The sequence below is a fragment of the Gadus chalcogrammus genome, chromosome 7 (assembly GCF_026213295.1).
Source record: "Gadus chalcogrammus isolate NIFS_2021 chromosome 7, NIFS_Gcha_1.0, whole genome shotgun sequence".
Classification (NCBI taxonomy): Eukaryota; Metazoa; Chordata; class Actinopteri; order Gadiformes; family Gadidae; genus Gadus; species Gadus chalcogrammus.
In genome coordinates this window covers 12,325,683-12,339,476 of record NC_079418.1, presented here as the reverse complement: position 1 = coordinate 12,339,476, position 13,794 = coordinate 12,325,683, and the positions used below count along the sequence as shown (strand labels likewise).

General features: G+C 48.4%; 1 protein-coding gene across 1 annotated transcript in view; it reads left to right on the top strand.

Annotated features, from left to right (window-relative positions):
• Positions 1-13,794, top strand: part of stk10 (serine/threonine kinase 10) — a 43,271-nt gene that overhangs the window by 25,232 nt on the left and 4,245 nt on the right. Inside the window, exons 8-19 of the mRNA XM_056594757.1 lie at positions 1,595-1,729; positions 3,657-3,992; positions 4,093-4,647; positions 7,848-7,978; positions 9,313-9,436; positions 10,171-10,350; positions 10,688-10,780; positions 11,133-11,262; positions 11,568-11,692; positions 12,153-12,341; positions 12,614-12,739; positions 13,300-13,413. Of these exons, the coding sequence (XP_056450732.1) occupies positions 1,595-1,729; positions 3,657-3,992; positions 4,093-4,647; positions 7,848-7,978; positions 9,313-9,436; positions 10,171-10,350; positions 10,688-10,780; positions 11,133-11,262; positions 11,568-11,692; positions 12,153-12,341; positions 12,614-12,739; positions 13,300-13,413 (2,238 nt within the window). The remainder of the gene's footprint in view (positions 1-1,594; positions 1,730-3,656; positions 3,993-4,092; positions 4,648-7,847; positions 7,979-9,312; positions 9,437-10,170; positions 10,351-10,687; positions 10,781-11,132; positions 11,263-11,567; positions 11,693-12,152; positions 12,342-12,613; positions 12,740-13,299; positions 13,414-13,794) is intronic.

Below are 13,794 nucleotides of genomic sequence, written 5' to 3'. Positions count from 1 at the left end.
CAAGGGACTAAACCCTTTGTTGCCCTATTGCCTATCAGGAGTTTTAGTTTCAGATCCCCCAAAATAGACAGTGATGCCACTTCTACTTATCTCCTTTAACCCTACTTTTAATGGTACCAATCCCCTAGCCCCTTTTTGAAAGTAGCATATTATTCACTCCAAATCAGTTCATGGGAAGGCCCCTTATTCATATTTTATTATTTTTTTGTGATTTGTGAAGATTTGCCTGACCATTAGATTGAGGTACATGTTCACCTTGAGTATAAGAGCTTACGGTTTAGTTATGTTACTCAACAGTTGTGACATTCTGTGATACTGTGCTCTTGTTGTGCTAGTAGGCTTATTGGCCCCATGTTGAAGGTCCTTCACCGACTGCACAGCCAAGTTTCCACCCATCTTATTGTTTGTGTGGGAGAGCTGCCACCGGGTGCAATATACCTGCTTTGTTATGTCTTGTTGCTAACACTGTAGGCAGCGTGAAGAGGCGTCTGCGATGCACCCCTACCTTTAGAGTCAGGAAGTGGTGGTGCTCTGGGGGCCAGGCATGTATGTTCCTGTGCGTCCCACCACTCTAGATTAGTGTTTGACAGGCATACATTACTCTCAGTAAATCATTTATGTATATGTATGTAGTAACACTGCGGTGGAGTGGGATCCCACTATGGTTCTAAACCTTTCTCCTGTCTGGATGTGTTGGAATACACTTCACACTACAGTAAAGCACATTTAATGATATCATTTCACATAATGAGTACAGGACTATGTGTGAAAGTTAACCTCCCTGCCACTCTAGAGGAAACGCAAGATGGCAAACGCCTTCAGGCAATAATTATTCCTCCGAACTCATGAGGCATGGGACACTATGTAAGGAATGCAAAGTCCATCATGTCTGCATGCTGACATCGCTAGCAGTGTATGTGTGCGCCAATGGGTTCATGGCTGTGAGACAAGCATCACATTTCTTCTTCTTCTTCTTCTCCTCCTTCTCCTCCTCCTCCTCCTCCTCCTGGCTCTGAGTGCGCCTGCTCTCTCCACTCTACTCTGTGTTGGATTCGCCAGAGCGCAGCGGAGCTGTTGTTTGTCACCGGAGAATTTGAGAGCTGGTGGCGGCTAATGTGGTCCGGCTGGGTGCATGCCAGAACACAAACACAAAACTCGTTCTGTGTGTTTTTGTTTTTGCACGCACACACACACGTGCTCCAACGTGCGTGGCCTGTGTGTGTGTGTGTTTGCAGGCATGAGCATGCTCATGTCATGATCCACCTCTTGTTTGAGGACCTCCTGTTAGCCAGCTGTGCCAATGAAATGATACCATGGCCGGGCTGAATAATAGATGGCATATATATTACCCCCAGCCCACCCACCCACTGTTCTTATGCCCCTACAGTTGCGTCTCTCGCTTCCACTGAGTAGCAAATGCATTTATTTATTCATTTACTTGTTTTACCATCAAGCCAAGCCAGGAGCCATGTGCTTCTGGCGGCTCCTCATTGGCCAAATCATTGCTGTTGGTATCCCAATAAAGTCGTCTCTTCCTAACTCTCTGTCTCTCTCTCTCTCTCTCTCTCTCTCTCTCTCTCTCTCTCTCCAACAGCACCCGTTTGTGCGCTCGGTGGTGTCCAACCGGCCTCTGCGGGATCTTGTGGCGGAGGCAAAGGCGGAGGTCATGGAGGAAATCGAGGACAATAGAGAGGAAGGAGAGGACGAGGAGTCCTCTGAGCTGCCCCTGGTACCACTCGCATTCCTCCCCTTCTCTGATCCACTCCTTTTGTGTGGTTGTTATTAATAAGTCTCCAGCAGGGCACGGCTGGTAAATATACAGCATGCAACAGGGGTCCAGGTTCAGAGAAATCTCCTGTTCTTTGCAGGGTGCCTCACTTACTGAGGGTGGGCGAGGGTTGGAGAGATAGGGAATGGATGAGAACAGAGTTTAGAAAATACAGACTGGATCTTGTTTGGAATCACAAATCTTGTATCTTTTTCCTTTTATTTATGTAAAGGTTTTATGTATTCATTCATTATTTTCAAACTTGGACTCCATTGGCACAGAAGTTATTTCCGCAGCAGCACTTGAAAGACATGGAGACGAGTTCACACGTTAGACCTGCATTTCCTGGAAGAGACGACTCACTTTAACCTCACTTTAACCTTTCTGAACAACGGCTCTTTCTCTGTAGCCACTGTGGAGTGGGGTTGTTACTTAACATGAGCCATAGCTCGCAGAAACATATCTCTCACACGCACACGCTCACGCAAATCGCACACAATACGGAACAATCGACAACAATGTCCTCAAATAGAAGCAAAGCATTTATAAAAACACAGCCTTCCTGTTCTGGGTTTCCCCCCCCCCCCCCCACCCAAAGTGAAAACATCCATTTTCTGCCTCATGGCATTCATCGTTGACCCCCGGATTAGAAAGTGACGGGGCCCATGGCGGTGTACACACTCGGGTCGCTGTCGGGCACAAACAAAGGAACCGCCAGCGGAACAGCGGCCTTAGCCCGGCCCGCCAGACATAGGTGGTGCTGCCGCAGTGAGCCCTGGGTGTGCTGGAACCCGACCCGCAACCCCCTCCGCCGCAGTGAATACTGCAACGTCTAGCCATTGTTCGGATGTCACCAGCGGACCCTTAAATAAAAGGGGTGTAAACACCGGCAGCCCTCTAACGTAGAGCAGGCCGGGGCGACACACACACACACACACACACACACACACACACACACACACACACACACACACACACACACACACACACACACACACACACACACACACACACACACACACACACACACACACACACACACACACACAGTGGTGATGATGAGGGGTTGAGCGCAGAACAAATGACGAGGGCTTAAACCAGTCAATGTGATGTTAAATTAATTGCGATGATCTTGACTTATTGGACAACATGTATCGTTTTTTTGGGGGGGTGAAAACACCAAAGATTTACAGCTTGTAGGTTTTCAGGAGGATGTCACTCCTGCTGATCCTCACTATGACACGCGCGCACGCACACACACACGCACACACACACACACACTTTACTGTTTTGTAAACACCCATCTCGACGCCGTGGGTTTCAGCCAGCCAGTTAGTGGTTAGCCATTAGACGCTAGCAGATGAACTTGCTGTCAGGCAGCCAGCACTTCACCCTATATAATATATAGAGAGAAGACATGATTTATTGTCGTCTTAGTATGTTGACAGTAGATCATGATCTCTGTTGGGAGTGGATTCACATTTAAAGACGCAGATGTTATGATGAGATAATAAACGAGATGGCCTAAATTGATCAAAGGCAGGATTTTAAAAGGGCACAGCCCTCTTATTTGCTTGCAACACGTTGCTAAAGACGTTTGCTCAGCCCAGCGTGGTTCTGACTGAGGTGGAACAACCGGTACATGAATAACCACATTCCTGGGAACCCAAACCTCTGAGTTACCGTAGTTCACAGATAAAATAAATAAATTAAACATATTTATGAACAAATAATTCTTGGGATTGGACCAATTGCACAAAAAGGCAGATGTGTAGGACTCTTGATAACCTTTGGACCCAATGGTGAGTCGCCCATTGACGCCGAGCCTGTTTGCTCAACTTCCTCTTCTCCGTTTCATTCCTCTTTCTTTTGGCTTCCCTCCATCCAGGCCGGCGGAAAGGAGCCCTGCCAGACCAGTCAGATCAGCTCGGACGGGGACCAGTCTCCCACCAGCACCGGGCCAGCCACGCCCAGCACCACCACGCCCATCCCCTCCCCCAGGAAGGACTACAAGGCGCCGGCCGAGGCGGTGGGTCCTGCGGCCCCCGTGGCCCTCCCACGCCAGACCCTCCTGCGGGACGACCAGGGGGAGCCGGCCGACAAGCTGCCCGACGAGGTGCGCTCGGAGTCGGGCAAGTCGGAGAGCAACGTCTCCACCAAGACGTCCAGCTCCGACTCCGGCATCGAGGATGGCAAGTGCACGCCCACGTCGGACGAAGAGAAGGTGCTCCTCGCGTCATGTCATTGTTTTTTTCTGGGATGAATAAAGTTGTTAAGCCTCGTTCTAGACCCAAACTTTCCCGATGTGCATCACGATATCCAAGGTTGCCGTGGAAACCCCGGAGACGGAGCAACCGCCCCCGCTGGCCCTGCCCAGGTCGATCGCCGTGGACGTACAAGCCCCCCAGTCACAGGTGGCGAGCGAGGAGGAGGAGCAGAAGAGCGGCATTCTGGGTAACGGAGTCTCGGGGACAACGGCCGTCAGCGCCGTTGTCGTTGCCCCGGCGACGCCCACCCCGGCGACGCCCACGCCCGCGACGCCCACCCCGGCGACGCCCACTCTGGCGACGCCCACCCCGGTGACGCCCACCCCGGCGACGCCCACCCCTGCGACGCCCACTCTGGCGACGCCCACTCCGGCAACGCCCACCCCGGCGGCGCCCACCCCGGGCCCCCTGGTACCCCGGGAGACGGGCTCTCCGGCCCCGGCCGCCCTGCCCCACGCGGCGCGCAGCAACAGCAAACGGGGGTCCGTGGGGGAGGGCTCGTCCCACCCCAACGGCCGCACCAGCAAGCGCTACTCCGACACCAGCAGCATGGCCTCGGACAGCATGGGCCCGGGCAAGGACACCATCTCGCTGCACCCGTCCGTCGACAAGGTGAGCCCCACCGCAGCCCATCGCCCCGGGTCTTCTCATATGGGAGGGACGTGTTTACCCGCTAAGGACTAGTCCTAATACTCCAACTAGTAATGAGCTGCTTCAAGCTCCCTCGGACAGTTTGAGCGACGGTGCTTCCACAAACGTAGGGTATCAGCCACGCAGGCACAGGCACAAGCGGCCGTACAGGGCTGTGTGATTTGGCCGCGGGTGTGTGCAGCTCGCCGGACAGAGAGGTGCCTTGTGAGATGGGGCTAGTCTCGCACATCACATCCACCAGGGGCTGCAGGGGATGTCGAACCCGTGTCGACGCAGCCATAATGCGTCCCCTTGTCTCCGTGTCTCGCCGCGGAGGGTTACCAAGGGCGGGATTGTTTTGTCCATACTGTGAGTAAAGACTTCCTCCTTACTCGCAGTACTTCCTCCTTATTCTTCCATGGGTGTCGCAAGCTTTTAAGTTTGAGTACATTGGGAAATGTTTGGTCATGGTTGAGGTAGGATGAGCGAGAGGGAGAGCCCGACGGAGAGAGTGGGAGACGAGTGGAAACAGTGCCAGGGTTGAAGAAGGTTGAGCAAGAAGACAGAGGGTTCTATTTTATCGTCAGACACCAAGTCTTTTCTCAGGCCAAATATGCCGCTTTTTTTCTTTACTGGTTTGGTTGACCGGGGCCAATGTGGCCCTTTGTGTGTGCGGGCCCCCATTCACTATTCACCGCCCGCACATGAAGGGGAAGCCTCTGTGCTGACCACTGCCACTGGACGGCCTCCTGACCTGTGACCCTGTGTGGCCGGGTGAACCCTTGCACGGCCCCTGTGTACTTCTGCATGCCGTCATTCACTCATTCATCCATTCATTGGGATTGTCTTTTTCATTCATTTATTCACGATTTATTTTGTCTCATATCATTTTTGTCATTTGTCATTTATGAATAACGTTGTTGAATGAACATATGATTATGTTCATTCGATCATTCGTTTATTTATTCAGAAGTGAGTCAGTGAGTCGATCTGTATGGATTTACACATACAGAACACATTAACATCCATTCATTCATACAGTACGCTAACCCTGCGTGCGCGTGCGTGTGTGTGTGGTCACCATAAGGTCACTATATATCTGGCTACCCTCGATACATTATGCCACTTCACACAGTATATTTTTAAAAGCCAAACAGCTAGATAGCTAGATTGTTTCCACTAATTCTTAAGCCCCTAGGGATGTACAGGAAAACTGTGAATATTTACTTAAACACACCCATACTCACTCACTCACTCACTCACTCACTCACTCACTCACTCACTCACTCACTCACTCACTCACTCACTCACTGACTGACTGACTGACTGACTGACTGACTGACTGACTGACTGACTGACTGGCTGGCTGGCTGGCTGGCTGGCTGGCTGGCTGGCTGGCTGGCTGTTGTTTCCGGGCAGAAGTCACTTCCAGTGGCTGTTCTGCGTGACGAGGCCATCCTCAGCTGCTGTTTATTTGCTCAGCTGGTTCAGAATTCTCCAGCCCCTCCGCACCCATGTGCTGAGTGTGTTGGTGAGGGGGTGAGCCTCTAAGCTGGGGTTCCCCTTTCAGAAGCCCTGTTCAGTAGGCTGTCACCGTGCCGTTTACCGCTCAACCTGACAATTACTATTCTGCAGCGGCGGGCTGTGCATTTCCTACCTAGGCCTTCACTGGTGTCCTACATGAACTAATCCACCTCTTAATGCAATCATTATGACTCCATGGCTATAGAAACCATCAATATTACACAGAAATGCAGTATAACAGGGCGTTGCAACACAGACAGGTATCTCATGTAGCAAGAAAGAATGCCATTACTAACGCAAGAAACCCAATTAGGACAATAAGTCTATTTCACTGTAGCCATAGCTGCCGTACTACATCATCTCTAGCAGAAACATCAATATTAGCTAATTAAATGACAAAAATATTAAAACGTTTAAATAAAATGCATTACTCACCAAAACTATTTGTACTCAAAGTCCATCCTCCTTTCTTTCCTCAAGAAGAGTTTGATTACTCTGTTGTACAGTTTATCTGTGCGTTTCAGTTCCAACAATAAGTCCCTTTCTATCGCCATGGAGTCTAATGCTGAAAGTCGAGTCTGTCCAGTCGTGTTTCTGGAGTAAGTTTTAAATCGCTTCAGGGAATCGCTTTATTTATTTATTTATTTATTATTCGCTTTATTTTAGTTTATGCCGGTAGCTATCGATGCTTTGCTGGCTCTGACTAGTACCTCTCTGACCATCCAATCAAAGGACGTGAAAATGCCGATGTCACTGGACGCCTGCTAGATGGCCTTGCTGTTGCCAACTCGAAATCTGATTGTTTAAACTTAAGCAACAGCGTCTTTGCCACTTACTTTAAGCTAAAGACGCCAGTACTATCGATTCTGAAGGTGTCAAGGCAGATTTCTTTGACCCTGGCAACACATGATGGCTGAAATATGATTGGATAAAAGCTCTCACATAAACATACACTAGTGGAAGCAGCGCAACCAAGAGAAAAGCTATGAAATGAAGAGAATAGACTATTGGAAATAATTTAATACATATTCATGGGCAAAAAATATATTAAAACATAAGTCAGTGATGCTGATAGTGTTTAGGCCAGCAGCGAAGGCCTTGCTGGCCCTGATAGCCCACCACTGCTATTTTGGGATAAAGCGATGACACAGCGATTGAGAGTTTACTCAAAGACTAGCAGTCGGTTCACCATTGCTTTGGACACCGACGTTTTTGTGGGTGTAGTTTCGCCTTCTGCTGGTCGCCACCGTCGTTTGAAGCTCTTGCCTATCGACATTTGGCACATTGGGGGCGGGGCTTGAATGGCCGCCTCACACGTAGTCTGCAGCCAGAACTCATTCATAATCAACCATTGATCACTTTTCGGTTAATTATAATTATCAAATGGCACCGTGCAAAGAATGAGGATGAACTTGCCGGTGATCGGAATGGTGGCGTGTCATTCAGCAACTGAATACCATGACGCAGCACCTAAAGCACCTCCGTCAAGCACCACATTCCACCACTTGGGGAGGATGTGTATGGCTGTGTGTGTGAGTTTGTGTGCACATTTTTTCAAAGTTTTCTTAAAACGCAAATCAGTCTCTGATCTCGTATCGCACACTGATGAAAATACCGTTCCATTTGTTTCCACCTCTCCCCCTTCCGCCCCCCCCCAGGAATCCCGTTTCTCTAGTAAGACGCTGAAGCGCACCCGCAAGTTCATGGTGGACGGCGTGGAGGTGAGCGTCACCACCTCCAAGGTGATCCGAGACGACGAGAAGAAGGACGAGGAGAGCCGCTACTTCAGGTACGGGCGCCCGCCCCCTCTCAGTCCCTTACACTAACAGCAGGACCCCTTCAACCTCTTACACAGACACCCGTATACACAGACAGACAGACACACCCATACGCAGACACACAGACACAGAGTGTGTTCTGGTCCTCATGGTCTCTCCTACTGTTGCGGTTCTTTACCTCTTTGTCCGTTCACCATTTGGTGATTTGACTCTTCATTAACTGTCCTTTAGCAGACACTTGACCTAGACACAGCCGACCGGCAGTCCATTCAGATGCATGTCCGTAACACTCAATCCACCCTTTTTGGGGCTAAAACGCAACACGTTCACAACCAGAAATTCAAGACACCAAGTTGTAAGAAGTTCTAGGATGTTGTAGGAAATTATTAGAAAAAAGATCACACACGTTTGGACTATGATTTGTTGCTAACAATTTTTTTTACAATCTTTCACGCATAGCAGTTTGTTCAAAAAAGTTGCACAGATATAGGTTCTTGAAAATCAAACTTCAATATTTATCAAAAACATCGATTTAGAAAAACTCTGTTTTCATTCAATTATTTATATTATGTTAAATATCCCCAACCAGTATGGGGAGGCTGGTGTGTAGGTAGACTGCAATGGCAAAGGCTTCCACATAAGATCCATCTTGAGTCACTGCAGCCCCACATCCCATCGCTGGAGTCCATGTTGGGGCATTTGTTGTCCTTAACTAAAACTATTTTCGGAATCCTGTTTTTTTTCTTTTTTTATCATTCGGTCCACCGAGATTAGCTCATGCAGAATAGTCACTGGAGACACTTCTGTACAAAGAAACACAGATAGAGACTGCAGCCCGAGAATAGAAGGACTGGTGCAGTGGCTTTTAGGTTTGGGTATGAAAAGGTCAAGACGTTTATGGTGCGGGTGGAAGAAATGGACGAAATCTGAGATGTTCAGAGTTGCGAGTATGGACTGTAACTGACCGGACTGTTAAAGGGATGCTGGTCCGTTAAAATAAAGATAATTAACAAACGTATATTCCCTCACCGAATGAAAAGGATTACAATTTTAGGAATTTACACTTTGTGGCATTATGCATAGTTGAAACCTATTGCCATCTAGTGGTGCGTGCGTAACATTGCAATGGATTATATTTTCCACTGCACATTTAAATGGGGGTTGCATTTCTAAACACGTTTTCTATGACGTGCATTAAAAAATATATTGAATAAAACGTTTATTTTCAGCTGCTCCAATATTGTACGTGGTCTTTGTCGAATAAGACGTGTGTGTGTGTGTGTGTGTGTGTGTGTGTGTGTGTGTGTGTGTGTGTGTGTGTGTGTGTGTGTGTGTGTGTGTGCAGGCGCCAGGAGCTGCGGGAGCTGCGCCTCCTGCAGAAGGAGGAGCACCGGGCCCAGGCCGTGCTCAACACCAAGCTGGAGCTGCAGACTGAGACGATGACGCGGCGCTTCGACCAGGAGATGAACGTGGGGCTCAATTCAATTCATTATTATTTGCCAAGTCCTTAACCATCGGTTCGGTTTCAGAGGGTTAAACAGGCCGTGTGTTTATGATACCCCCCTGACCCTAGCCCCCCAGAGGGCAGGAAAACACTCCCTTAACTAGGAAGATTTCTTGAGGAGGGACACAGAGTGGGGGATCCCTCCTTCCAGGGATGCTCAGAAATGCCATGGGTGCCATAATTGACATGTATATATATATATATATGGGCAAAACATTTTAAATGGATGATGGGATGGTGGCCGGTTTACCATAAGGAGAATTGGCTCCCCTCTTATCTTCTCTCAGCATCACGGTACATGTAGTCATGTGATCACTGAGTGTATCGTTAATAGGACTATTATTGCTTTGTTTCATACATCATACATAATTCTCATCATAATAATATAATATTATTTTGATTTAATATATATTTTTATTTTACAATTTATTATTTAATGATGTATTAGTTTTATGGTTACTTATTATTGGATCAAATGCGCACACATGTGTCTGCATTACATGCACACTGACGGTACACCATGCTGGACATAAAGTACACATTTAACGAACACACACACAAACACGCGCGTACACAAACACACACACACACACACACACACACACACACACACACACACACACTGAAGAGGCCTAGAGACGGAGACATCAGTACTTCCTGTCAGGTGGTGACTTGGCTCCTCCCCTTCCTCCTCCGCAGGCCAAGAAGAAGCACTTTGACACGGAGCTGGAGAGCCTGGAGAAGCACCAGAAGCAGACCATCGAGAAGATGGAGGCGGACCACGCCTACAAGCTGCGTGAGGAGACCAAGCGCATCCGCAACGAGCAGGACCGCGAGCTCACCCGCTTCCAGGAGAATCTCAAGCATAGGAAGAAAGAGGTGTGTGTGTGTGTGTGTGTTAGACTATGTGCTGGGTGTGTGTGAGATACTATGTGTTTGTGTTCATTACACTGAAGGAAAATAAGACATAAGACTGCATTCATGTCAATGTACTCGCTTCAACGCGTCTGCTGCTGCTAGTTGTATTGTGTACATCTATATTTGTTTGTTGATTTTTATTTGAATTGTGTTTAACCTTTTTTTTTATCCCCTAAGTGAGTCTATGACTTTAGTGAGCTCAAACAGTATGTGTGCATCATGGGCTGTACTCATGTCAAATGAATCGGGACTCTCGATGATCTTCTCTGCATTGCTCTGTTTTCATGCTTCATCTCAGATCAAACAAGCTGTGGACAGGCTTCCCAGGAACCAGCGGAAAGAGTCCCTGAAGCATTCGATGAATGACTTCCAGCAGAAGAAAACGACAGAGGTAACCATTTCACACGCACGCGCGCAGAAAAACACGCACGCGCGCAGAAAAACACGCACATGCACAAAAACACTCACATGCACACACACACACACACACACACACACACACACACACACACACACACACACACACACACACACACACACACACACACACACACACACACACACACACACACACACACACACACACACACACACACACACACACAGGAGGTTGGCGTTGCCAATGTAGTCTTAACAAGCCGAGCTAAGCCTAGCGCGTTGACCGCTTTAAGAGGCAACTTTAAGAGGCAACGTGAATTTGGGCTAACTCTCAACGCTGTCGGCTTCTTCTCTTTGGGTTTCAGGAGCAGACCTTCCTGGCCTCTCAGAAGAACCAACTGGCCACCACTATGCAGAAAATCATCCACCGCAACCGCCATGAGATCGCAGCCACGGAGCGCGAGTGCCTGGACAGGAAGCAGCGTCTCATCAGGGGTACATAGGCGCCACACTCACTGCACACATACAACAGCTACCCTACTATCATTATAGCTAACGATTATTATAGATATAACCCAGTTATCAAAGTAAAAGTCACCAGAATATCACTGTCTCCCCGATGCCGTTTGAGGCTTGAATCTCTTGTGCGATTGTGTGTTTGATTTATTAGTTGGACTCAGATTGTTCATTCAGCTGTTTTCTCTTGTTTTAGTTTTCTTCTTCTGGTAACACATGCATTACACAATCCATTGAAGAATGGAGGAATTAAACTGTGTGCTTTGTGTCCTCTTCTCGGTCAGACCGCGAGGCGGCCATCTGGGACCTGTCTGAGAAGAGCCTCCATGAGAGACACCAGCTGATGAAGCAGCAGCTCAAAGACCAGTACTTCCTCCAGAGACACCAGCTGCTCAAGAAGCACGAGAAGGTGATGACTCCTCAGGGGAGCTCCTCCGCAGCACAAAAGCATGTGTTGTTCAGGGACTGGTCGTGGGAAAACACACGCAGGACATTACTAACATAAAACCTTTCAATTGTTTAGCAAAAGGGAGCTCTAGGGGAGAGGAGAATGTAAACACTTGTGTATCTACTCGTAATAAGTTTATATATACAAAGTTATATATTTGCCGATATTATTTGCAATCACATTTCTCCAAAACCATTGAATAGGGGCCTGTGGTGCTGTTAAAGGGCCACTTGCAGGTTGGCCTCCCCAGTGGGTTAATGTGTTCAGGTATAGGGAGAATGGAGACTTTAATTGACGTAGCTTGTGGTCAGACAAGCGCCAGACCAGTGAATCGCAGTGAAGGGGGACAGCCTTCGGACTAAACAGGCATTATGGGGGGCCGCCTCATCTGATGGTTTGTGCTTTCTTTGGGTGACCACAGGAGCAAGAGCAGATGCAGTGCTACAACCAGCGCATCACGGAGCTGCTGAAGTACCGGCAGCAGCAGGAGAAGAACCGGCTGCCCAAGATCCAGCGGCGCGAGGCCAAGACGCGCATGACCCTGTTCAAGGGAAGCCTCCGCATCAACAACACGGGCAGCCAGGCGGAGAACCGGGACAAGGTCAAGCAGGTGAGGAAGGAGGAGGTGCACATGGATTGGTGGTGGGGACGAGGATTATCCTTTTTTTTTATTCTTGAGATTGTACATTAATAATTTAACCTGAGATATAAATTGCGCCCGTTACGCATACAAACAGATTTACATGCATGCAATTTTGTTCGATCAATCTAACTTCTTTCTGTCTATTTTTTTATTCTTTCTCTTCTCTTCTCTTCTCTTCTCTTCTCTTCTCTTCTCTTCTCTTCTCTTCTCTTCTCTTCTCTTCTCTCTCTGTGTTATAGTTTGGCGTGCAGGAGGAGAAGCGTCAGAAGGCGGAGCGTCTGCACCAGCAGCAGAAGCATGAGAACCAGATGAGGGAGATGATTGGTCAGTGTGAGGCTAACATCAGAGAGCTGCAGCAGCTACAGGTGAGCCCCGTGAAGCCTCAGCCACCATGGTGGATCGCCGTCACCTTGTTAACAACCAGTGCCACCAATGAAGGGCACTGGGAGGACTATGCATGCTACAGGCTGCATTCTGTAGTCGCACTGGGTGAAACAAGCCCTTCGATGAGTAGGAGCAAGTGTTACAGTATTGCGTTTTCTCAAACCTGCACAATAGCTGCAGTAGAAATGTCATATAGAGCTTTAGTTTTTTAATTGATGTAACCCTAATCCTATGTCATGATGTCTTCGAGAAACCCCCTGCATCCTCTGTGTGTGTGTGTGTGTGTGTGTGTGTGTGTGTGTGTGTGTGTGTGTGTGTGTGTGTGTGTGTGTGTGTGTGTGTGTGTGTGTGTGTGTGTGTGTGTGTGTGTGTGTGTGTGTGTGTTTGGTCATTACACTGAAGGAAGATAAGACATGATAAGACTGCATTCATGTCAATGTGCTCACACATCTGCCTACTACTACTTGTATTGTGTACTATTTTTCTGTCACTTCTTATTTAAAATGTGTCAAACCTTTGTTGTGTTTCCGTGTGTGTGCAGAACGAGAAGTGCCACCTGCTGATTGAGAACGAGACCCAGCGGCTGAAGTCTCTGGACGAGCAGCACGGGCAGCAGCTGAGGGACTGGAAGGACCAGCTGAAGCCCCGCAAGAAGGTAGGGAGGCACCACCATGGGGACCAGGGGGGGGTCACAGGGTACCTCACCATACGATAGGCAACACCATGGGGACCGGGGGGGTCACAGGGTACCTCACCATACGATACGCAACACCATGGGGACTAGGGGAGGGAATCACAGGGTACCTCCCGATACTCGATACATGGGCCGCGATACCGCCAATATCGCCGCACAGCGATTCTGCAATAAACAATGTATTGTTGGACAATCCTATATCGACGCATAACGACATACGTCTAGCAATGAATAAAAATTGACTATGAAAAGGTATAGTGCTGGATTTCGGTCTTTATTCGTGGTCCAAACTGAGTTTTTTCAGTTACATGTCTTTGGTTGGTTAACTTCAGATGAAGTTTC